Source organism: Saccopteryx bilineata, chromosome 4 (genome assembly GCF_036850765.1).
Source record: "Saccopteryx bilineata isolate mSacBil1 chromosome 4, mSacBil1_pri_phased_curated, whole genome shotgun sequence".
Classification (NCBI taxonomy): domain Eukaryota; kingdom Metazoa; phylum Chordata; class Mammalia; order Chiroptera; family Emballonuridae; genus Saccopteryx; species Saccopteryx bilineata.
In genome coordinates, this window is record NC_089493.1 from 205,578,958 (window position 1) to 205,602,090 (window position 23,133).

A 23,133-nucleotide genomic window follows, 5' to 3' on the forward strand; every position below is an offset into this window, starting at 1 on the left:
ACCTTCCCCTCCCCCGAAAGGCCCCGTGCAGCCGCGAGGGAAGAGCTCCCGGAGGGACTGTGGAGGGACTGTGCGTCGTGGCATCCCACAGGACGCCCACAGGGCACAGTCCAGGGGCGAGGCGAGGAGAGGGCCAGCGGGGCGCATTCCAGGAAACACCAGAGCGCGGCAGCGGAGGCAGAAGCAGTGGCTTCCCAGGTCAGGGGGGGGGGGGGGGGGGCGGACGGATTTCAGCTGCTGGTTATTACAGCTCTTAGAATTTATGAATGATTAGAAGACTAAGATGCTATTTTTTTTTTTAATTCATTTTAGAGAGGAGAGAGAGACAAGGGGGAGGAGCTGGAAGCATCAATTCCCATATATGCCTTGACCAGGCAAGCCCAGGGTTTCGAACCGGTGACCTCAGCATTTCCAGGTCGACGCTTTATCCACTGCACCACCACAGGTCAGGCCTAAGATGCTTTTTAAAGTTGTATTATTATCTGATTTTCTTTAATAAGTAGAAATACTTAAGAGTTTGGGAAAAATACAGATTTTTCCAGTTATTCTCTTTCTCTAAACTCATTTTATTTCTTTACTGTTCTATGCCTGAAATGAGAAGGGAATGCCTGTTTGGATGTAGCAAAACAGAATCTCATAAACGGCCGTTCTCAAACCTTTTCGAGAGAGTTCTGTTTAGTTTCTATCCTTTGTTCCTAGCATAATAGCCCTGCATAAAGATAAAGCAGGCTACGTTCTAATCTCTAAAATCCCAGGTTTCTCTCTGATTTGTCTACCTTGTCTGATCCTCGTTTGTGTTTGGTATTTGCATGCAAGAATTAGAAATGCCAGCTTTAATATTGAAAAATAAGATGATATCATCCCTACATCTTATCCCTAAATATAGCATGCTCATTTACATTTAAATAGAATAGAATATGAATCCTAAAAACTTGCTAATTTTGGTTAAACTGCTTCAAACTTCAGGCTGTTGCTGCAAGCTGCAAAGCTTGAAGCAGAGTAGATTTACCTAACAAAGGTGTAAATTTTCATTAATAATATAGAAAAATAATAAAAGCCACACTGGAATTTTCCAGCCTTATTGTGCACTTTAATTTGCCTGTTAATTAATGGGAAAGAAATGTTTTAATAAGTATGGAAATGTTACTTGAAAATGCATTTACTATATTTTGTTAAGTTAACATAAAGACAAGTATTTCTTACAATTTTGAAATAAAGGTATTATAGAGTGTACTCAACAAACACTTAAAAGTCTGTGTGGTGACAAGGGGGAAAGAAGAGCCACCCCAAGCAAGGTTCTGATTCCATTGGTAAATATAGGAGAGAATTAAAATTCTGTTAAAATCTAAACTTGTTTCAGAAGTTAAGCTGTCTGACATGACAATTATTTCTGCAGGAAAATGGATGTTGAATGCACCTTTTAAAACTTCTTGCATATGTTTGTACAAAAATTGTCTTCATCCTTGTGGTGCTTATTCATCTAAGTTGACTTCACAGTCCCATGCCTCTGCTCTGTTTTTCTTTTGTAGCATAAGGTTTTTGCTTTTGCCTTAAGGTTTCCCTGGAATAGCAGGTCTTTTCCTTTTGTATAGATTTTCAGCATGAATCAAACATCGGCTTTCTATGCTAATGCTAATGTGTGAAGAGAAAATAATTATCTAAAGCAGGTGCGCTTTAATGAACAAATGTATATTTTCTCTTAGTTTAAGTAGAGTGTGTGGATGGGTTTTTAAATATATATATGAAGAAAGTCCAGTTCTCACAAATGTTAATCAGTTAAATTTACAAAAAACTCTCATTCTTGAAATGGTGCACATGTAAAATTTAGAAAAATAACTAGAACCATGAGAAGAATGTTTACCAACAGGTTTGCTAATTATTTTGGAATTGGGACTTTGTTTTGTTTTTTAATAGTAATCAGAATGGTGCGATACTAGGAAAGTTCTGGGAAATGTCAGTTTTACTTTAAAATGAGAATCTGCTATTTCTGTATTTTATTGTTTTCAATAAAACTTTGTGTTTTGGACTGTTTAAAAAAATTTTTTTTTCTTTTAAATACTAACGTACAGGTTTATTCAGCAACTGAGAGACTCTGAAATCCTACAAGAGATGCCAAACTTCTTTTCTCTTCCTGCAAACTTCTACCCTCTTTTATTTAATCTAGCTGATAATGCTGTTTTGTCTTTTTCCAATCAGCTCTAGGTATATGGAAAAAGTTTATATAGGCAGATGGGGACCCTCAAACCCCTCAACGAGATCTTCTGAGCAATGGCATTTAAGGTCTATAATGACCAAGAGAGGAACAGAAAAGGCAGACAGAGCCCAAAAGAGATCAAGCAAAATACCAGCTCTTGGCATACACTTCTAAAGGCTCCAACGCCCCTGAGAGACTTCATAGGACTCCCCCATCAGGGCCCTGCTTCAAGAGTGGAAAGGAAGGTCATTGAGCTAAAGCCTGCCAGGCTTCTCGGCCCCCACCAGGGACATGCCTTTACTATGGGAAAAAGGGACACTGGAAGGTAAACTGCTCCCTCACTCCTCCAAGGGAGGGGTCAGTCTCTTCTAGCCCTGCTCCAGCCACCTGTGACCTGACCTTGCCAGCCTGCTGGGACTTGCCACTGAAGACTAAAGGTGCCCAGGGCCATCGGCCCCACCTCACGTCGCTGTGGACGAGCCTAGGGTATTTCTTCCAAGTAGCAGGTAAACTGATCTCCTTTCTTATGGACACAAGGGCCACTTATTATGTCTTGCCTGAATATTCAGGGTTTTTTTTATTCATCCCTCAAAGATCTTTGTTGTGGGTGTTGATAGCCTTATTTTCTGCTGCTTTGTTTAATATATAGTGTTTCCTTTATTTCTCTTGCCTCAATGCCTCATGCCTATTTTGGGCTGGGACTTACTCCTAATTTAGACAAATTTACCTCTGCCACCCAGCACAGTGTATCCCCAGGTTCTCTTCACCACGCCATGGTTGCAGAGCTCCAGGAAAAGGCACCCTGAGTTCACCTCTCCAGTTTAAGTAAACAGAAGCTCCATCCCATACGTGCTGCAGATGGCTTTTCCAGTCTACCTGAATTGTTACCAGCTAGAAGCAGTGGTCATTGGGACTTAGACTCTAGCTGCAAAGCATGGAAATGTGACCACAACTCCAGTGCCCTGTGAACTTTTCCTGAATGTGTATGACTCCTGCTCCTTGGGACACTTCTCAAACTGAAGTGGGGTTGGGTTACATTTACAAATAATATGAAGCGGTAACATGGACTTGGTGAAATTACATTAACATGTTAAGGACATTTAAGACTAAAAATTTTATTTTAAATCCCGTTGTATTAGTTAAGACTTTGCTTAATAATCTAATAGGTTTTAATCACTTCATTGTATTAGGACACTTGTTATAATATCTGTTAGCATCGGCTGTTTTAATATTGTTGTTTATTTTATATTTTTCCAGTCTGCCTCCAAATCCGAACATGGGAATTCAGATGAGTAAGAATCACAACACACAAATTTGAAATTTTAATATCTGTTGGAGACCGAAATATAAACAGAGTGTTTTTTTATATCTAGGAGATAGGTGCTGGGCCTAACCACCCATCTCACCTGCCCAGTTAACAAAGAGAGCAATACCTGATTATTGCTTATCCCACCCTGGTCAAACGCCAGCTAGGGGACGCCAACCTCCTGGTCCGACGACCTACGTTTCAGCCTACCTACCAGCCTCTCCCCTTGGTAGATGATACCGCGTCTTATCCTCCCATTCAGATTGGGGAATGAGGAGCCACTGCGCCACCTCACCCACAGGTGTTGTAAAGTACCAAAAGCTACAGAATTAATATTAATATTTTGGGAGGCTTGAAGAACATTTTATTAATTTGAGTTAAGGTGTGCAGAGAAATTGGGAGAATAGTCTCTGTACTGTGTGATTGGCATGACCAGGATGGCCCTTGGCATTGTATTGTAAATGCAAAGGGAAGGAAAACATGGATTCCCAGACATTCCACCATACCTGTGGGGAAAAGGGTGAATGGCTAGCCAGGTGCAAGAAGAGAAAAGCCAAAATAAACTTTTTCTTATAGCAATGAGCCATTTGTGGGCATTTGTCCCCACAGAAACTACCTCTCCTATGTAAATGCATGTAGTTAACACGTGTGACTCTAGACAGAGAGATAGCAGATAAACACTAGATAATATAGGAAAGCCTTTTAATATGTAAAGAGACATCTTCCTACCATTGTGTTGACTTGTGAATTTTGTTTTCTCCAAAATAATGTATGGCTTGCAAAATGAACATGGTCCTATCATGTTAAAGGACATATGACTATAACCAATAGTGGTAAGGGCTCCTAATTACAATTTTTGCTTCTGTACTTCCCACTTACAAAACTATAAAAACTAAGTAGAACAAAGGGCCAGCGCGCTCTCCTTCAGATTTCTGTCGGAGTTGCCGCCGCTTGGCCAAGCTAGACAATAAAGCTTTGATGTGTAATCGAGAGACCTTGTTCCTGTCTTCAATGTTTCGGGTTCCTCTGGATTGGGTTTAACATTGATTGTCAATTGTGGTGTAAGGTTCCATGGTTTTCTTAATCTGATTTATTTTCCCCCTGGCATCATCTTATCATCCTGTTTGGGGGTCTTTGTTATTGGGGTCAAGAGGTCTTCCTGTTTCCAAACAAACCAGAGTTCTGCAACCCATCGTGGGACTGTCAGTCAGTTATGTTACCTTAAGAGCAGAAAAACAGATCTATCCATCTTGGACTTAACAGGCCACATCCTTTCCTTCGGTCATGTAACATTGCCTAAAACCTGTTTGACAGGTGGTTCTCCAGGTTCCTAGACATGGCTATATTCCTTCCTAATCTTTAAATAGAAATCATGACAGCCAGCTGTGGGGGCAGAAGGTATTTTTCTTCTCATGTTTTAAGTTCTTCTAACTTGGCTAATAATCAAGTCAACTGAGGCAAATGAACAGGAGAAAGTGTAACAAAATCTATTACATGAATATATATTCAGGGATAAGAATAGAGACCCACAGAAGTACTGGGTAGCTAAGATTTACAGGCCACTTCCCAGCTGAGAAGATAACTGGGTAGAGTGAGACTTCACAGGGTCAGAGAGGCATGCCTGTAGAGATGGAAAAGCAAACACTCGGTAAACAAATGTTTGCGATCTGAGAGAATTGCCCTCCTGGAATGGATCCTCCATCGAAATTCCTTGCAGGCCGGTAAGGGGGGAAGTGAAAGGGTTTTTTTCTGAGTCTTTTGTTTCCCAATAACCAACCAGCTTAAAATCTATAACCCAAAAGGCATATCTTGAGGTGGCAAAGCTGATTTCCTTCACAGCCACAGTGGAGTTAATTTAAAACATTTAACTAAAAGTTAAATTTGAGTAACTTTTATAATTTGCAATTATTGGTTTCATCCCCAGCAGTTTACACAGTGTTTGGCACCTGAGAAGGAAGGAAGGAAGGAAAGGAAAGAAGAGAGGGAGGGAGGGAAGGAAAGAAGGAGGAAGAAAAATAGGGAGGGAGAGAGAAGGAAGGAATAATGAATTACATAACTTAAAAGATTTTTTTAAAACATGAAAGGCCTGACCAGGTGGTGGCACAGTGGATAGAGGGTTGGACTGCGACACGGCGGACCCAGGTTCAAAACCCCAAGGTTGCCATCTTGATGGAGGCTCACCAGCTTGAGTGAGGGGTCACTGGTTTGAGCGCAAGATCACTGGCTCGAGCAAGGGGTCACTCAGTCTGCTGTAGCCCCCTGGTCAAGGTACATATGAGAAAGCAATCAATGAACAACTAAGGTGCCGCAACAAAGAATTGATGCTTCTCATCTCTCTCCCTTCCTGTCTGTCTGTCCCTATCTCTAATTCCCTCTCTGTCAAAAAAATTTTTAAAAAACTCAGATTACAGTTTACCAAAGTATCACTATAACCTACTTTTAAACTCTGTAGTATCAAGACTCAACTATTCACAATATTTACATTTACCGCTCCCAAGCTCTCTGAAACTATGTCTTAGTTCATTATGTGTTGTGTCATGTGTCTGCTCCCTCCAGCTCTGACAGAATTCCCCATTTCTGACTGTACACTCCTGTTTGTCCTATTTATCTACAGAGTGCTCCAAGGCCCAGCCTATGAACAGTAGCTTAACAGATGCTTTGATGATGACAGAAAAAAAGAGCAAGGAAAACTTCAGTTTTTACATCTTATCTTTTGCCCCCTCCCACAGCCAGACCCATCCTGAAACAGAGACCCTGTTAATGTCCGATGCTCCCCCCACCCCCAAAAGCTTCTGGGTAAGAAGCCTGCAGACCAAGGACAATAACCATTGTTTCTCATTTTCTGGCTCCTGGCAAACTCATTATTGCTGGACAAGGATCAAACCTCTTAGTCTTTGGTTCAGATTCAAAACAACAACAACAAAACCACTCTCAACGGGATATCCATTAGTTTCAACCCCTGGCCTGTTACATACATAGAACTCTTCCCACCCTCACTGTGTGCAGGGTGAGGCCCCAGCAATGAAAGGAGCTAAAGATGGGAAGGTTGCAGGGACTTGGTTTTCTTCCACATAGTGTTTATGTGTACATGGAATTTAATTATTTGGAAACCTAGGAGGATTTAAGAGGTGGAACCTTGGAGCCTGCTCCCCACAGGGAAACTCTGATTAGGCCACAATGAGAACTTTCTTTTTTTTTTATCTTATTTTTATTAATTTTAATGCAGTGACATTGATAAATCAGGGTACATATGTTCTGAGAAAACATCTCCAGATTATTTTGACCTTTGATTTTGCTGCATACCCCTCACTCAAAGTCAAATCGTCCTCCGTCACCTTCTATCTGGTTTTCTTTGTGCCCCTACCCTCCCCCCACTCCCTCCCACTCCTTCCTCGCCCCTTCCCCACCCCTCCACCCCACTCCCTGTTACCATCACATTCTTGTCCATGTTTCTGAGTCTCATTTTTATGTTCCATCTATGCATTGGTTCATCTAGTTCTTAGTTTTTTTTCATTTACAATAACATGGATGGACCTTGATAACATTATACGGAGTCAAATAAGTAAATCACAATGATAATTTTCCTTCCATGTTCTACAAAGGCCTGGCGGTTTGATGGCCCAAACCTATCTTTAACCTCAAACAGGTACTCCTTGATGCCGCGACACATGTTAAGATGCAACAGTACAATGAACTCAGCTGCTATTCCGAAAGACAACTTGTCAAAAGCATTCTATCTCAGCTGAATTTTAAAACGACACTCTGGAACCAAAGAACGGGGTCAGCAACACATATATTTGCTAATTTGACTCTAGCTCTAACACAAAAACATAAAACACCAGCTAAGAATGAAGACTTCTACTCTAGAGTTTAATGCTTGAAAGCAACACCTGAGGCGAGGTATCAGGTACACAGATCTCTTAACATTTGGCCAGTAAACACCAAGATCAAACAAGAGCCCGACTTTCCAGTCAGTGTAATTACCTGTCCTTCTATGCTGGAACAAACTACATGGTGTTTTGGATCAGAGTGGAGTGTTTTTCATTGCTGATGTTTGTTTACTTTAAAAAGGTGGTTACACCAAACACAGCATGAAGGCAGGTTCTATTTTACATGCAAAACCACCGAATAAACCAAGTCCAGATGGGTGGCTGCCCCTGCTTTCTACCAGACTACCAGTCATCCCTGAGCCCAGCTTCTGGCCTTCACAACAGGAAGGAGATGGGGGAGAGATAAGCTCAGAAAGCTGCCAACGGCACAAGATTTCCAGGAGGAATATTCCTCGCTCCTAACTCCAGAGAAAGATTAGAAGTCAGGAAGAAGGATAAGCTTGCTAAGGCTTTTCCAGTTACTTCTGTGAACACCTGCACAACAACCAAACCTAGTCACATAGGCAGAAAAAGACCCTGTCCAGCAACTGGCAGTCCCAGACTCTAATGCCACCTCAACTTAGTGTCATAGCCTTAGACAAGCCTCTTCCTCCCACGTGTCAAATGATGGGGTTGGTTCAGATTATGACTTAAGATTCTTCCACTTAAAAAAAGAATTCTAACGTTCTATTCAAATAATACTCTAAAAAGGTCATTATTTCCTATGCTTAACATTGCATGACACTCACTACCTTATCATAGGGCAGAATACTCAGCATAAATGTGAGCTGCTTCTTTTTCCATTTCTTCTCTCTTTAATAATAATTCCACAATTTTTTTTTAATCTTTGGTGACTAGAACAGGCAGGCTCTCCCACAAACAATACTTACTCTCATGCAGATACACATCTAGAATAACCAGAGCCAGAAAGGAAAGAGCTGCCCCGCACAAGAATGAAGAGGGCAGCAGGCAGTGCTTAAGGCTCAGACACTAACACCCTAAGTATCCAAAATATTGTTTTTGTGATAAGATAGTTATATAAAGGGAAAAGTGTTCTGGGTGATAGATAACAAGATGTGGATGTGGCCTTGGGACTAGACTGGCTACAAATAATCTTTTGACTATTTCCCTTTCATTTACTTCCACATAACTTTATATTAATACTGCTAATATCCATGAATTTCCCATTACTGCATCTCCTCTTCCCTTCTCCTTGTGAAGACAATGAACAGTGAGAATGACTGAGAAATACAGACAAAAAGAAAGTTTATATGCCAGACTGGGGGTGGTGCAGTGAATAATGTTGACCTGGTACGCTGAGGTCCCAGGTTCAAAACTCCACGGTCTCTAGCTTGAGCACAGATCAGTGATATTATCCCAAGGTCGCTGGCTTTAGCAAGGGGCCACTGGCTCAACTTGAACCCAGCCCCCCCACACCCATCAAGACACATAAGGGAAGCAATCAATGTACAACTAAAGTAAAGCAACTACAAGTTGATGCTCTCCCTTCCTATCTCTCTCTCAACAAAATAAATATAAAAATTTAAATTGAGAAAATTCATATATTACAGTGGTCCCCAACCTTTTTTGGGCCATGGACCGGTTTAATGTCAGAAAATATTTTCACGGACCGGCCTTTAGGGTGGGACAGATAAATGTATCACGTGACCGAGACAAGCGTCAAGAGTGAGTCTTAGACGGATGTAACAGAGGGAATCTGGTCATTTTTAAAAAATAAAACATCGTTCAGACTTAAATATAAATAAAACGAAAATAATGTAAGTTATTTATTCTTTCTCTGCGGACCAGTACCAGTCTGCGGCCCGGGGGTTGGGGACCAGTTCATGGTGGGTAGTCATATCCTAGGTTGGTGTTTTTCCGTAACAAAGGTCAATGTTTATTTGTTTCCTTTTTTTAAATTTATTTATTCATTTTTTAGAGAGGCAAGGGGAGAGAGAGAGAAGGGGGAAGGAGCAGAAAGTATCAACTCCCATATGTGCCTTGACCAGGCAAGCCCAGGGTTTCGAACCAGCAACCTCAGGGTTCCAGATGCTTTATCCACTGCGACACCTCAGGTCAGGCACAAAAGTCAATGTTTATATTAACTGAGCCTGTTTATGTCTTTTTTACATCTACAATAACATACCTGATAACATACCTTTAAAATAAATGTAAGAGTAACATGCCTTTGAAATATAAGAGCAGGCCCTGGCCGGTTGGCTCAGCGGTAGAGCGTCGGCCTGGCGTGCGGGGGACCCGGGTTCGATTCCTGGACAGGGCACATAGGAGAGGCGCCCATTTGCTTCTCCACCCCCGCCCCCTCCTTCCTCCTTGTCTCTCCCTTCCCCTCCCACAGCCAGGGCTCCACTGGAGCAAGGATGGTCCGGGCACTGGGGATGGCTCCTTGGCCTCTGCCCCAGGTGCTGGAGTGGCTCTGGTCATGTCAGAGCGACGCCCCGGAGGGGCAGAGCATCGCCCCCTAGTGGGCAGAGCGTCGCCCCTGGTGGGCGTGCCGGGTAGATCCCGGTCGGGCGCATGCGGGAGTCTGTCTGTCTCTCCCCGTTTCCAGCTTCAGAAAAATACCCCCCCAAAAAAGGAAAAAAATATATATATATTTCCAGAGCCCTCAGGGCACAATCACTAGCACAGAGACTACCAATCCCCTGGTGGTAATTATGCTGTTGATAACTGTTAACCAGGGGTCCCCAAACTACGGCCCGCGGACCACATGCGGCTCCCTGAGGCCATTTATCCGGCCCCGCCACATTTCCAGAAGGGGCACCGCTTTCATTGGTGGTCAGTGAGAGGAGCATAGTTCCCATTGAAATACTGGTCAGTTGGTTCATTTAAATTTACTTGTTCTTTATTTTAAATATTGTATTTGTTCCCGTTTTGTTTTTTTTACTTTAAAATAAGATCTGTGCAGTGTGCATAGGGATTTGTTCATAGTTTTTTTATAGTCTGGCCCTCCAATGGTCTGAGGGACAGTGAACTGGCCCCCTGTGTAAAAAGTTTGGGGACCCCTGCTGTTAATTATCTTATAGCTAAGGTGACCAATTGTCCTTCTTTAGGGAGGACAGCCCTTCTTCTGTAAGTTCCATCCTTCCTTGAAAAGTATCCTCCTACATGTCCTCCTTTTTGATATTGGAAGACTAATCTGTAAATGTCCATCTTCAATCAATGCAGAGTCGATCCACTGCGTGTGATGTGACGTATTTCTATTTGACATGACAATTCATCAAGGATCAGTAGTGTGGCAAGATGTGATTATGAGACGCATGCGCTCCGCACGGGAAACCTTGAGAGAGCGCACAATATACCGAGTGTGCAAATGGCTTTGTGTACTTCTTACTGAAACACAACACAGCACATACAACATTGTAGACTCACGATTATTTCTTTCTTAGTGAATATTCAATCATAGACAGGTAAATACAATTCACGTTTTATTAATTTTATTTTACAAGTATTTTCCCAAAATTCGAGTTTTAAAGTGGAAATCTAACCTCAAACCATATCTAATAACGCATTTTGATTAGTGCATAAAACAGACACCCGAATATCACTCCAAATTAGTGGTTTTGTTTAATATTTAGTTTTAGTCTGACCAGGCGGTGGTGCAGTGGATAGACCGACAAACTGGGATGCTGAGGACCCAGGTTCGAGACCCCCAATGGCACCACCTTAAGCGCAGGCTCATCTGGTTTGAGCACAAGCTTACCAGGTCACTGGCTCAAGCAAGGGGTTACTTGGTCTGCTGAAGGCCTGTGGTCAAGGCACATATGAGAAAGCAATCAATGAACAACTAAGGTGTCGCAATGCGCAACGAAAAACTAACAATTGATGCTTCTCGTCTCTCCATTCCTGTCTGACTGTCCCTGTCTATCCCTCTCTGTCTCTGTAAAAAAAATAAAAAAATATTTAGTTTTACTAAATAAGTACTTTTTTCTTAAAATTATTATTTAAAATTAGGCCCTGGCCAGTTGGCTCAGTGGTAGAGCGTCGCCTGGCATGTGGAAGTCCCAGGTTCGATTCCCAGCCAGGGCACACAGGAGAAGCTCCCATCTGCTTCTCCACCTCTCCCCCTCTCCTTCCTCTCTGTCTCTCTCTTCCCCTCCCGCAGCGAGGCTCCATTGGAGCAAAGATGGCCCAAGCGCTGGGGATGGCTCCTTGGCCTCTGCCCTAGGCGCTTGAGAGGTTCTGGTCGCAACAGAGTGACGCCCCAGAGGGGCAGAGCATCGCCCCCTGGTGGGCGTGCCGGGTGGATCCCGGTCGGGCGCATGCGGGAGTCTGTCTGACTGTCTCTCCCCGTTTCTAGCTTCAGAAAAATACAAAAAAAAAAAAATTATTATTAAAAATTAATAGGCATGTAAGCATAATTACAATATAAAATATTACATGTTTTTATTATGCATTTATCATATTATATTAATAGTATATTATTATTGCAATGAATAAAATGTTCCTTTTATTTACAATGTTGTTTTCATTTTTGTCCTCCCTTTCATTATAAAAAAGTTGGTCGCCTTACTATACCCACCTATGTAAAAGAAGTATGTGTCTATTCCTTTTACTTTTTACCCAATCCAGAGATTTCCCCCTTTTGCTTTCTCTCGCCTCCCTAATCTATCACCAACGACTTCATGTAACCCTGTGGGCCAAATAAGTTTGTAAATATGATATATATGTTTGCTTGCTTATAGTTTGCATTGGGTATGAGGGACAGGCTGTATGCAGGCAGGGTTGTTATAGCCTGAGGCTTAGTTTTTGGGGTTTTTTTGTTTTGTTTTGTTTTTGATTTTTTTTGTATTTTTCTGAAGTTGGAAACAGGAAGGCAGGCAGACAGACTCACGCATGCGCCCAATGGGGATCCACCCAGCACGCCCACCAGGGGGCGATGCTCTGCCCATCTGGGACGTTGCTCTGTTGCAACCAGAGCCATTCTAGTGCCTGAGGCAGAGGCCACAGAGCCATCCTCAGCACCCGGGCCAACTTTGCTCCAATGGAGCCTTGGCTGTGGGAGGGGAAGAGAGAGACAGAGAAGAGAGGGGGAGGGGTGGAGAAGCAGATGGGCGCTTCTCCTGTGTGCCCTGGCCAGGAATTGAAGCCAGGACTCCTGCACGCCAGGCCGACGATCTACCACTGAGCCAACCGGTCAGAGCCCCTGAGGCTTAGTTTTAAGACTAAGCTTTTCCGTACACTCTTAACTGTTGCATGATGTGGGGTGGGGCACTCTCATGAGGAATCCCATTATGTCTCAGATAAGTGACTTTGTATCAGAGATTTCCTTGTTCATATATTGGATTTAAGGTTTTGATTTCTACACTATAAAATGGGGCAGAGGAGCCCATGCTGGAGGAGAGCAGAGAAAGGCCACATGGAGGAGGAGAAGCAGCCAAGATGGCAGAGTGCTGAAGGAGAAGCCAGTTGGTGCAGTTTGTGCAGAGAGAAGGAAATGGGAACAGAGGTAAATAAGGCTGGTGAGCTGGAAACCTTTGATTCTAGGAAACTCGGATAAGTCAGTGGCTTTGGGAGCCCTGAATGGAAAGGGAAGTGTTTTCCCACTGTGTGTATTTCTTGCCTGCCAGGTGCAAGCTAGGATTGAAGCTAATGGCCCACCAGTTCTTGGCTCCATTGTTTCATTACCATCTGTCTGAATCAAATGCAAACCTGCATGGGCCAGGCGGCTGTGATGGTGGCCATGTCTACTGGCTTTACAAACCCCTAATGTCTTCTCATTTGATTCTGATGCATAAAATAAGTGGCGAAACTGCCATTTTCCATAGTATTTTCTGTCTGTTGAGATTTTGCTTCCGGCAATTGTCATCAGTTTGGCTCAAACAAGCTCATAAAAATTCTTTACAGGTTTGGACATTTCTTATGTTGACAGACTTCATGATAAATGTAGAGACTGCACCTACAATACGTACTTAAGATTTTAAAGGGGTGAAAAGGTAGGTGATATTTAACTTGGAGAGGCAGGAGCCTCATTTACATTCAAGTCAGGGTCCCACTTCCACCCTACATTAATCCTAAAATTGAGGGGTCCCTAGAGCCTAGTGGACCACAGTGACCAGGACAATTTCTAAATAATTACTTAGATAAAATGCAGATTCTGGCATGCAGAGGGGTGGACTAGCTATGGTAGGGAAGAGGTCCTGGGTCTCAGCCTGCACTGTACACATGGATTCACAGACCACTCTAGCACTCAGCAACGTCCAATACCGCCTGCCACAACGGGTGAGGTCAGAGAGCCCTCTGTCCATTTTGACATTTATAACCCTATCAGAAACTTGTGAACTCAAAGGCTTTATATATTTCAGGCATTACAAATCCAAATGCCTTTGGAGTGGGATGGGGTGGGGTGGGAAAGTGTGAGACAGGCCGTAAGTAGCACCCAGGAAGGGGGCCTTCTAAAGGCAGCCAAATTAAAAAAAAAAAAAATTTAATTGCCCAAACAAAAGCCTGTAGAACAATTTATAACTCCTAGGCCAGAGATTTAAATGAACTCTCGCGCGTGGCCCTGGCTAACGGGTGGGGCTGGGGGCCCCAGAGAGCCCACACGTCAGATAGGCTTACTCTTATCAAGTCCAGGAGAGAATGGAAGTCAGGAGCTACTTTTAAGACACAGAGGAAACTACAGCTGTGAGCCCCCCTGTCCAGATCCTGTTAGGTCTCTTGTCCCAGTTTCCTCTGAAGCCCACCCCATCCTGCAACATCACCACCCTGCGCTGGAAAGAAGAACCAAGGAGCTTTCGCCCAGGAAGAGAACCCCCACCCAGGAGTGCCCTTTCTACGTTATTACTCACTCCAAGGAAAACTGACTCAGGCTCGGCAGAACAGAAATCAATGAGTCAAGTAAAGCACTTTTCTTAAAGAGAGCAAGTAAGATTAGAACCAAAACAATGCCTCCTAAAACAAATGAGGGAACAAGGGAAAGACAACTATTAAAAAACACAAACATTTCAGTTGTCTTTTTTCCTAGTAGAAGAAATAATTCTTCAAAATTTAAAATTAAAACAAACATACAACACACACAAAACAGTCTTTTTCATTGTGGAAATGTATTTTGGTTCTGAAAAAATTAAAAAGTGAAGACGCAGCCATCTCAGGCATTACCTACTACCCACCTCGAATCGGAGCAGCCCAGGGACCGAGTGGAACACCAATGAAGAAAACGGGGTAAGATGCTTCACGTTGGAACGTGGAGGCTCTTCCCACCTTGGCCTGGCATACTGAACTTGCAGGGAGGAAGGCCTGGGGGCTACAGAGGTCACCTGTCCTCCCTTTTCCAAAGCAAGCTTGGTTTCAGAGGCTCCTCTTCCATAGAAAGCAAGAAATCCTTTATCCTCCCTCTCAAAACACCCCTGTAGCTTCCCAGAGCGCCAAAACTCAAAGTGTTACCTGCCTCCCAATGTAGAAGTTATATCTTGATTGAGCAGTGCAGGTCAGGAAATCTCCCATCTATTTAATTTGGGGGCGGGCATTCTATATTCTATATATAATGGATTTTTAATTCCCCAGGCATCAAATATCTCACTGTACCTGCTGGAACGACATGGTTTCAGACACGAGTGACTTGCAAATCGAATGGCTCTTACATTTTGAGATGCCCCAGAAGACAAAAATCACACCCTCCTCCCCAGCACAGCAGAGCCCTGCCAGCCGCTTTCTCCTGGGGAAGAGAGTGCCCCAGGAGAAGGAGCAGGACCAAGTTCAGCCCAGCAGGAGCCTACAGTTCCCTCTTGTTCCAACTTAAACACAGGCACATTCTGAAACCAAGGCAAAACCTGAGAATAAGTGAAAAGGGAGCTGACCCCGTGTTTTTAACCCACACAGCAAAGGCCCACATGGCTCCGACCGAGCCCCATGCACGCATGCACATGCTGGGTAGGGGCAAGCAGCACACTCCCATCCAGCTGTTACAGCTTACACACCCTCTCCGCTTCCCATCACAACCTCAAATGTTTCCACAGGCCAACAAGGAGAGGGCGAGGACTGCAGGAGCCCAGTCTGCCTCCCCATAAGGGGACCCTCAACACACCCCCAGCACTGCCTGAGGATGAGGTCAGACTATAGGCCATGGAACAATCTGACTTTGTGACCAGCTGGCCGGCCCTCCTGTGGGCCCTAAAAATGGAAAAGGATTGGTTTCGCCCACAGGGACTTCACTCCCTATGCGGGAAGCCTCGCCAAACCATTTTTAAATAAGTACATTCAGGGGCCAGGCAAAGAACCGTTTTATAAGAGCCTCTGTGAGGCTTCCCTTTATAAGATTCCCTTCTCTCTCCTGCCTCCCTCCCTCTGCTCTGACCCCAGTCACACTGCGCACATACCACTGCTGGGCTCATGGCTCTAAGTACTGTTTGTTTCTCTGATGACAGCCTCCTACTCAAAAATCTATAATGGCTGCCCATTTGCCACCAGACCATGGTCAAATGACTCACCTTAGCACTGAAATTCCTGCAAGATTTGGTCATTTGACCTACTCACATCTACTCTCTACCCTTCTACACATGCCTGCTCTTGTTCTTTTCCATTCTCTCTACCTGTATAGTCCAGTCACTCTGAACACATTCAGCCCGAGTTCCCATTCCAACCCTACCACTTAAGAGCTGGAGACCTTGGGCAAGGTACTTAAATGACTCAATGCTCAGTTTCCTCATCCAGTGAGCACAGCAGTGATGAATGAGGTAATACAGGTAAAAGCTCAGAATAAAAGCTGGAACATGCTATCACCCAATAAATATTAGCTATTAAGAGACTCATTAATTATCACACAAGCCACTTCTTCCATGAAGCCTTCTGTTGAGCAAACAGTGTGTTAGGCTTGCTCACTTGTACTTTGCCTGACTGGTGCATGAGCCCAGGGCAGCACCATGTGTGAATACTAACTACACTATAGTCTATGTAAGCCTCCGGGTGCTTGCCTTCAGGGTGGCAGACTGCAAACTGCAGGTTGCCTGCTGCCATTGGGAGGAACCACTGTTTGCTACTGTTTTTCTTGGGAGTCCTAAGAGAGGGAAGCAATCCCCCCCCCCCCCCGCTTGCTCATCCACCATTGCGAGATTCTAATAAACGGAATGACCCACCATCCAACGGTTCCACAATTCCTTTATTATCTGCAGGAGTCTAATGTGAACCTGCATGGTCATGGCACCTGGCCTTACACCACCCCTAGCAACAGTCAAAGCCTTCTGTTTCTTAAATGTTCTACAGTCAGAAACCATAGATAGTAACTGGAGTTGTTCTGGACTATTTCGTGGGGCAGGTCACTTGGATGGTAATCAAATGTTAAAAATTATTATGATGAAAGTCATACCCTAAACTATGTGCCTATATGGCCACCAGATTATCTGTCCCTTCAGAAACGTTTCTGAAGGATTCACCACTAGACATACAACAGATTTGTATGGTTTCAGATTTTGTTTCTTAGATCCAAAGCTTTTTTTTTTAATTTATTTTTTTCTTTAATTTTATTTAGAAAATTAACTTTAACAGGGTGACATTGATCTATAAGAGTACAGAGGCTTCAAGTAAATCTTTTCTTTTTTTAATTTTTTTTTTTTATTATTTATTCATTTTAGAGAGGAGAGAGAGGGAGAAAGAGAGAGAGAGAGAGAGAGAGAGAGAGGAGAGAGAGACAGGGGGGAGGAGCTGGACGCATCAACTCCCATATGTGCCTTGACCAGGCAAGCCCAGGGTTTCGAACCGGCGACTTCAGCATTTCCAGGTCAACGCTTTATCCACTGTGCCACCACAGGTCGGGCCAAGTAAATCTTTCTATAGCATTTGAACTGTTGATTATGTTGTGTATTCATCACCAAAGTCAAATCATTTTCCATTGCTTTATATTTGTCCCTCTTTACAACCTCTCCCCAAGCTTAATTCTACTGAAACTGAAAACTTCTTAAGAGCAAAGAGCAGAGATTTAAATCCTTGCTGAATTGAAAAAGAGAACATTAAGTTACTTGCAAAACAAAGGTAGTAAGTGGGAGATTAAATGGACCTTCAGAATAAGATTTAAATTCTACCCTGTCAGTATCCCTTCCCCTTAAAGTCTTGTTATAGACATACAAGATTAAACCATGGTAAGAGGAAGAGAATCAATAGCAAACACCACCAAGACAGAGTGAAACCTGGTGCAGACGAGAGGCAAACTTAGTTCTCGGTCTCCCTGCCTCCAAACTCCCACGGCACTTTGTGCATTCTCTCAAATGGTACTTAGTAGTTTCCACCTTGTTTTATGCACCTTAGAGACTTTATACCTTGTCTTCTGAATTATCAGCTCCACTTCTCACAAGTATGAATGCCCCATAGCTCTGACTGCAGCATCTTAACTGAGAAGAGAGCCACTGTGTAAAATAATTAGAGGAGAATCTTTATCTCACAGGTCTGGACAGCAGTTCTGGTACATTCCAGACCATACAACCACAATTATAAAAGCATTACCTGTCTGACCTGTGGTGGCACAGTGGATACAGCATCGACCTGGAAATGCTGAGGTTGCTGGTTCAAATCCCTGGGCTTGCCCTGTCAAGGCACATACGGGAGTTGATGCTTCCTACTCCTCCCCCCTTGTGTCTCCCTTTTCTGTCTCTCTCTCTTCTCTAAAATGAATAAATAAAATCTTAAAAAAGAAAAAAAGCATTACCCAACAGAAAACTTCAAAGGGCCTACTTTAACTGGATAAGAATATATCAAGTGCATTTTTAAGAAAACAGTTGTTTTGATGCACCTGAATGTATTTAAAATAGTCTGTAGTTTCAGCATATGGTTGGGGAGAATGAAGACTTCTTTGCAGTTGCTCCTAGGGATGTCACCTCCATTAGAGAGGGTTCCAGGGGCACGAAGCATTCGGTCTGTAAGGGCAAATGGGGCTCACCAAGGCTGCCTTTCCTCTCCCTCTTCCCCATAGAAGAGGGCAGTCCCCGGGAGCAGGACTGCTCCTCTTCCCAGCAAACGGTACCCCTGCAGACAAAGCCTGCCCTGACCCGGGTGGACTCCCCGCACGGGTAAGTCTGACTCATTTTGGGGATCAGAAGTAGGAAGCCCACTTCCTTTCAGATACAACCCATATTTTCTCACACCAGCTCTATGAGGGACAAAGGTGATGTCTGGCATGTATCTCCTGACATTGTAGTCTTTTGGTCAATTTGTTCAGAACCTAGAAGGGCAATAATGATGTTATTTATTGGACTCCCTCAAAAATCCCAGCACAGCCCCACCCCCCATAATTTGGCTGATTAAGAGGCCTCCTATGGAGAAATTCCAGAAAAAGGTCCTATATGTGTCTCTATCAGAGTCACACAACAGGTCTACCTCTCCATACACTGCCCGAGAAATGGCTGGCAGTCCATCCTTACCTCTGGAGACACCAAGCCCACAAGTAACACAACCAGAAAAGTGCAAATTGCCCTATCACTGCCTCGTTCTCTGTGGAATTACCATAAGCTTTATTGTCCTTCCCACCTAAGTCAAAGTAAGTGCTTACCACAGCTGCTTCCTAGGATTCTGGCAGCCATCCTCAGAACAAGAAAAAAATATCTAATCAGAAACAGCTATAAACAAGCCAAGACAAAGCACACAATCCTCTCCACCACAAACACTGGATTGCACCCACACTTATCACTAAAGGTCAAGACCTTGACTGGTTCGCCAACTCAGCAGAAAGCACCGAAGAGGCTTCCCTGGAGGCTTGGAGAGTGAGTGTACCCAAAACCACACTGGGGTGGTGGGCCCGTCCACGGAGTTGGATGTTTCCCACACACCCTCATCGACCAACAGAAATGAAAAGAGTTGAAATGGGGGAGACTTACATGCTCTTTCATCTCATTAGCCACGGTGTGCGACATCATGATGCAGCAAAGGACAGCGACAAGAATGAAGTACAGGGCATACATGAAACGGGTGCTCCGGGACTGTCGGATCTTGGGGCAACACCCACCGCAGAGAGAGCAGCCAGCAGTCCCACAGCAGCAGGCCAGCTAGAAAAGGAACACACAACATCCTCTTAAAGCCACTGTTTTACAAACCTACTAACGCAAGCCCTCTGGGGTCAACCCGTCAGGGTACCGTTTTTCTTAGCCATCGTGCCAGTAGAGCATGCTGGAACTGTTTAGCACGTGAAAAAAGCTTTCAGCAGAACTGGTCTAATACTGTCTTTAGGGATAAGCATTAAGGCTTGGGCAATGCCCAGTAAATAAACAGAAAAGGCACAATCCACCTGAGACACTGTAATCATTACTCTTTCTGGGATCAACTAAAAGCAAGAGAAAAAACCAAGAACTAGAAAAAGGCTAAAGTGAGGTAAGAAGAACATGAAAAACAATAAACTGGGCCCAAGAAAAGGACTTTTCAAAATTCACGAGCAAAAGAATAAATTGTATGAACACCTGGGGTGTGCTGGGATATAATGGCTAGGTATGCTTGCATCCATCCTCCTTTGCAGGAAATAATTAATGGGATGTCCAACTTGAAAGTCAAAAGGAATAGATGCCTCTTATCTCATTGTTTACCACAGCTTCATGCCCCTAATGGTGAGTTTTAGGCTAATAGGTGGGACATGGGCCAGAGGAGCACAGAGCTCCTGCTGTACCACTAAGAGCACACACACCTTTCAATTTGAGGAAACCAGGTTTTTTTTTTAAATCTCTAATTAGGTTTTATCAGTCAATGCAACTAGATATAATTTGGGGATATTAAATAAAAGAGGGATTAAATTTCCAGGTTTGAGTCTGGTGTTGTTTTTCTTTTTAAAGACCTTTTTTTTTAAAAGTAGTTCTAGGTTTACAATAAAATTTAGAAGGCAGCACAGAGGTTTCCCATACTCTTACTCCCACACATACACAGCCTCCTCAATTTATCAATGTTGCTCATAAGAACGGGTTGGTTTGTTTTTTTTGTGACAGAGAGAGAGAGAGAGACAGAGAGAGGGACAGATAGGGACAGAGAGACAGAAAGGAAGAGAGATGAGAAGCATCAATTTTTCGTTGCTGCTCCTCAGTCTCCTAAATTGTTCACTGATTGCTTTCTCATATGTGCCTTGACAGGGGGCTACAGCAGAGTGAGTGACCCCTTGCTTAAGCCAGTGACCTTGGGCTCTAGCTGGTGAGCTCTGCTCAAACCTGATGAGCCGGCGCTCAAGCTGACAACCTTGGGGGTTTTGAACCTGGGTCCTCTGTGTCCCAGTCCAATGCTCTATCCACTGCACCACCTCCTGGTCAGGCAAGAATGGTACCTTTTTTTAACCATGGATGAACCTACATTGCTATATCACAATCACACAAAGACCATGGTTCACTTAAGGGTTCATTGTATATTCAGTGGATTTGGACAAATGTATAATGACATATATCCATCATTATAATAGCATAGTGTATTTCCACTGCCCCCCTCCCAAAAAAAACTAGACCTTTAGTAAAGCATAGGGCAACAGAGCATAGTAGTGTTAAAAGCTCAGGCTCAGTCACCCTGGCTGAGTTTGGGCCTTGGTCTGCCACCTACCATGAGTAATTTACTAACCTCATTTATAAGGTGGGGGTGCTAACAGTACTTATGCTTATGTTGTGGTCTCTTGGACCTAATCAGACTTACCTGGTGTTAGGGAGGGATTTCTACAAAGGAGATTATTATAAACTGCAAATAACAAGCAAACCTCCGTGTATGACACTATAGCCTATATAAAACCTACAACCTAACAATTTAATCTCTTGATAATGATTTAGAAGGAAGTTCAAGACCTTGCATAGCTGCAAAACAACATCAATTAGAATGCCACACTATAAACATCACTTTCAATGAGAAGGAATCATAGATAAACAGGTAGAGACAGACTATAATGACAAGGATGTTATGACAGGTCTCAGAAATGTAGTCTTTTCCCAAGTTATTTCATCTGTTTCATGAAACTGGCACTGTTTGAGCCCTTGATAATTCTGTATTCTTTCATTACTTTAAATTTTTGCTAATGTACTCTCTCCACTCTCATTGAGTTTTCCAAACCATCTTCCCCAAAAGGTTCTCCTTGCTTCAGAAAGTTAGGCCACTACTTTGTAAGATTAGTCCTTCCACTTGGGCTGAGCTACAGGTCACACAAGTGAGATCATAGCACTACTGTCTATGTGGTGTTCTTATGGACCACCTCCTTTTTCTCTTTTTAAGAGAGAGAAAGAGACAGGAAAGGAAAGAGATGAGAAGCATCAACTCATAGTCACAGCACTTTAGTTGTTCACTGATTGCTTCTCATACATGCCTTGACTAGGGCAGGGGACAGCCAAGCCAGTGACCCCTTGCTCAAGCCAGCAACCTTGGGCTTCAAGCCAGTGGCCATGGGATCATGTCAATGATCCCACGCTCAAGCCAGCAACCTTGGAGTTTCGAGCTCTATCCACTGCACCACCAGCAGTCAGGCATGGACCACATTCTTTACAATTCACTCATTCATATTTTCTATCTCTGATTTTACTAACTTTCATGCCCATATTTCTTTCTCTATGGGCCCTGCCTCCCTCTTCCGCAGCCTTCCAAATTCTTTCTAACTGCCTCCTTCATTAGTTGCTAACTCTTTAGTTGTCTGGTATTAGATAACCAGTCTTACTGTATTTCAAATTCAAATGCAATAAACAAAACATCCTATTTGGGAAAATAAATATCTTTAAAGCAGTTAATGCTTCCCATGATATAACTTTCCTACAGCAGAGTCAATATTTAAACTGAATATCTCCACAGAAGAGAAAAATGAACATACATAATGTAAGCCTATTCAGTCATTTAAAGACAGTGACATATTCTATTATTAAAGTCATTTGGCACTTGTCAAACTTTCTTTACTTTCACTTTCGGTCTATATAATTCTATGGTATGATTGATTGATAGATAAACATATATACACACAGGCTGAATTTTAAAATCCGATAGCCTTTTTCTAGTAACCTAAAAGTTATTTATCACTTGAGATAACTATGCCAACAACCACGGGTATGAGTGCAGAATGCATTTTTAGCTAAATAAACATTGATATAGCCCTGGCCGGTTGGCTCAGCGGTAGAGCGTCGGCCTAGCGTGCAGAGGACCTGGGTTCGATTCCCGGCCAGGGCACACAGGAGAAGCGCCCATTTGCTTCTCCACCCCTCCGCCGCGCTTTCCTCTCTGTCTCTCTCGTCCCCTCCCGCAGCCAAGGCTCCATGGGAGCAAAGATGGCCCGGGCGCTGGGGATGGCTCTGTGGCCTCTGCCTCAGGCGCTAGAGTAGCTCTGGTCGCAATATGGCGACGCCCAGGATGGGCAGAGCATCGCCCCCTGGGGGGCAGAGCACCGCCCCTGGTGGGCGTGCCGGGTGGATCCCGGTCGGGCGCATGCGGGAGTCTGTCTGACTGTCTCTCCCTGTTTCCAGCTTCAGAAAAATGGAAAAAAAAAAAAAAAAAAAAAAAAAAAACATTGATATATACAACGAGCAGAAATTCAAAATAGCATCCATACAAGAAGTATTATATTAGTATCTAGAAAAATCTCACTGCCCTGCTGACTTACCACTTCTTTCTGGAAAAGGGAAATTGAGAATAAAACCAGTTCGCATCCAGCCCCTGCCACTTGCAGCTTTACCACTCGGAGCATGTCCCTCTTTTGAGCATCAGTGCCCACTCCGAAATAATCCCCGGCCAGCCGATCCCCCAGGAATGTCGCGAGCGTGAGAAGCACAGTATCTCGTTAGCCCGGGCTCAGGAGACCAAACCTTTCACATGTCAGGGAATCAAAAACAATGCAG

The 23,133-nt window shown here is 43.6% G+C and overlaps 1 protein-coding gene across 1 annotated transcript in view; it reads right to left on the reverse strand.

The window, feature by feature from the left end:
* SERINC5 (serine incorporator 5) overlaps nucleotides 1-23,133 on the reverse strand; it is a 162,243-nt gene that overhangs the window by 66,711 nt on the left and 72,399 nt on the right. Inside the window, exon 2 of the mRNA XM_066273660.1 lies at nucleotides 19,189-19,356. Coding sequence (XP_066129757.1) covers nucleotides 19,189-19,356 — 168 coding nt within the window. The remainder of the gene's footprint in view (nucleotides 1-19,188; nucleotides 19,357-23,133) is intronic.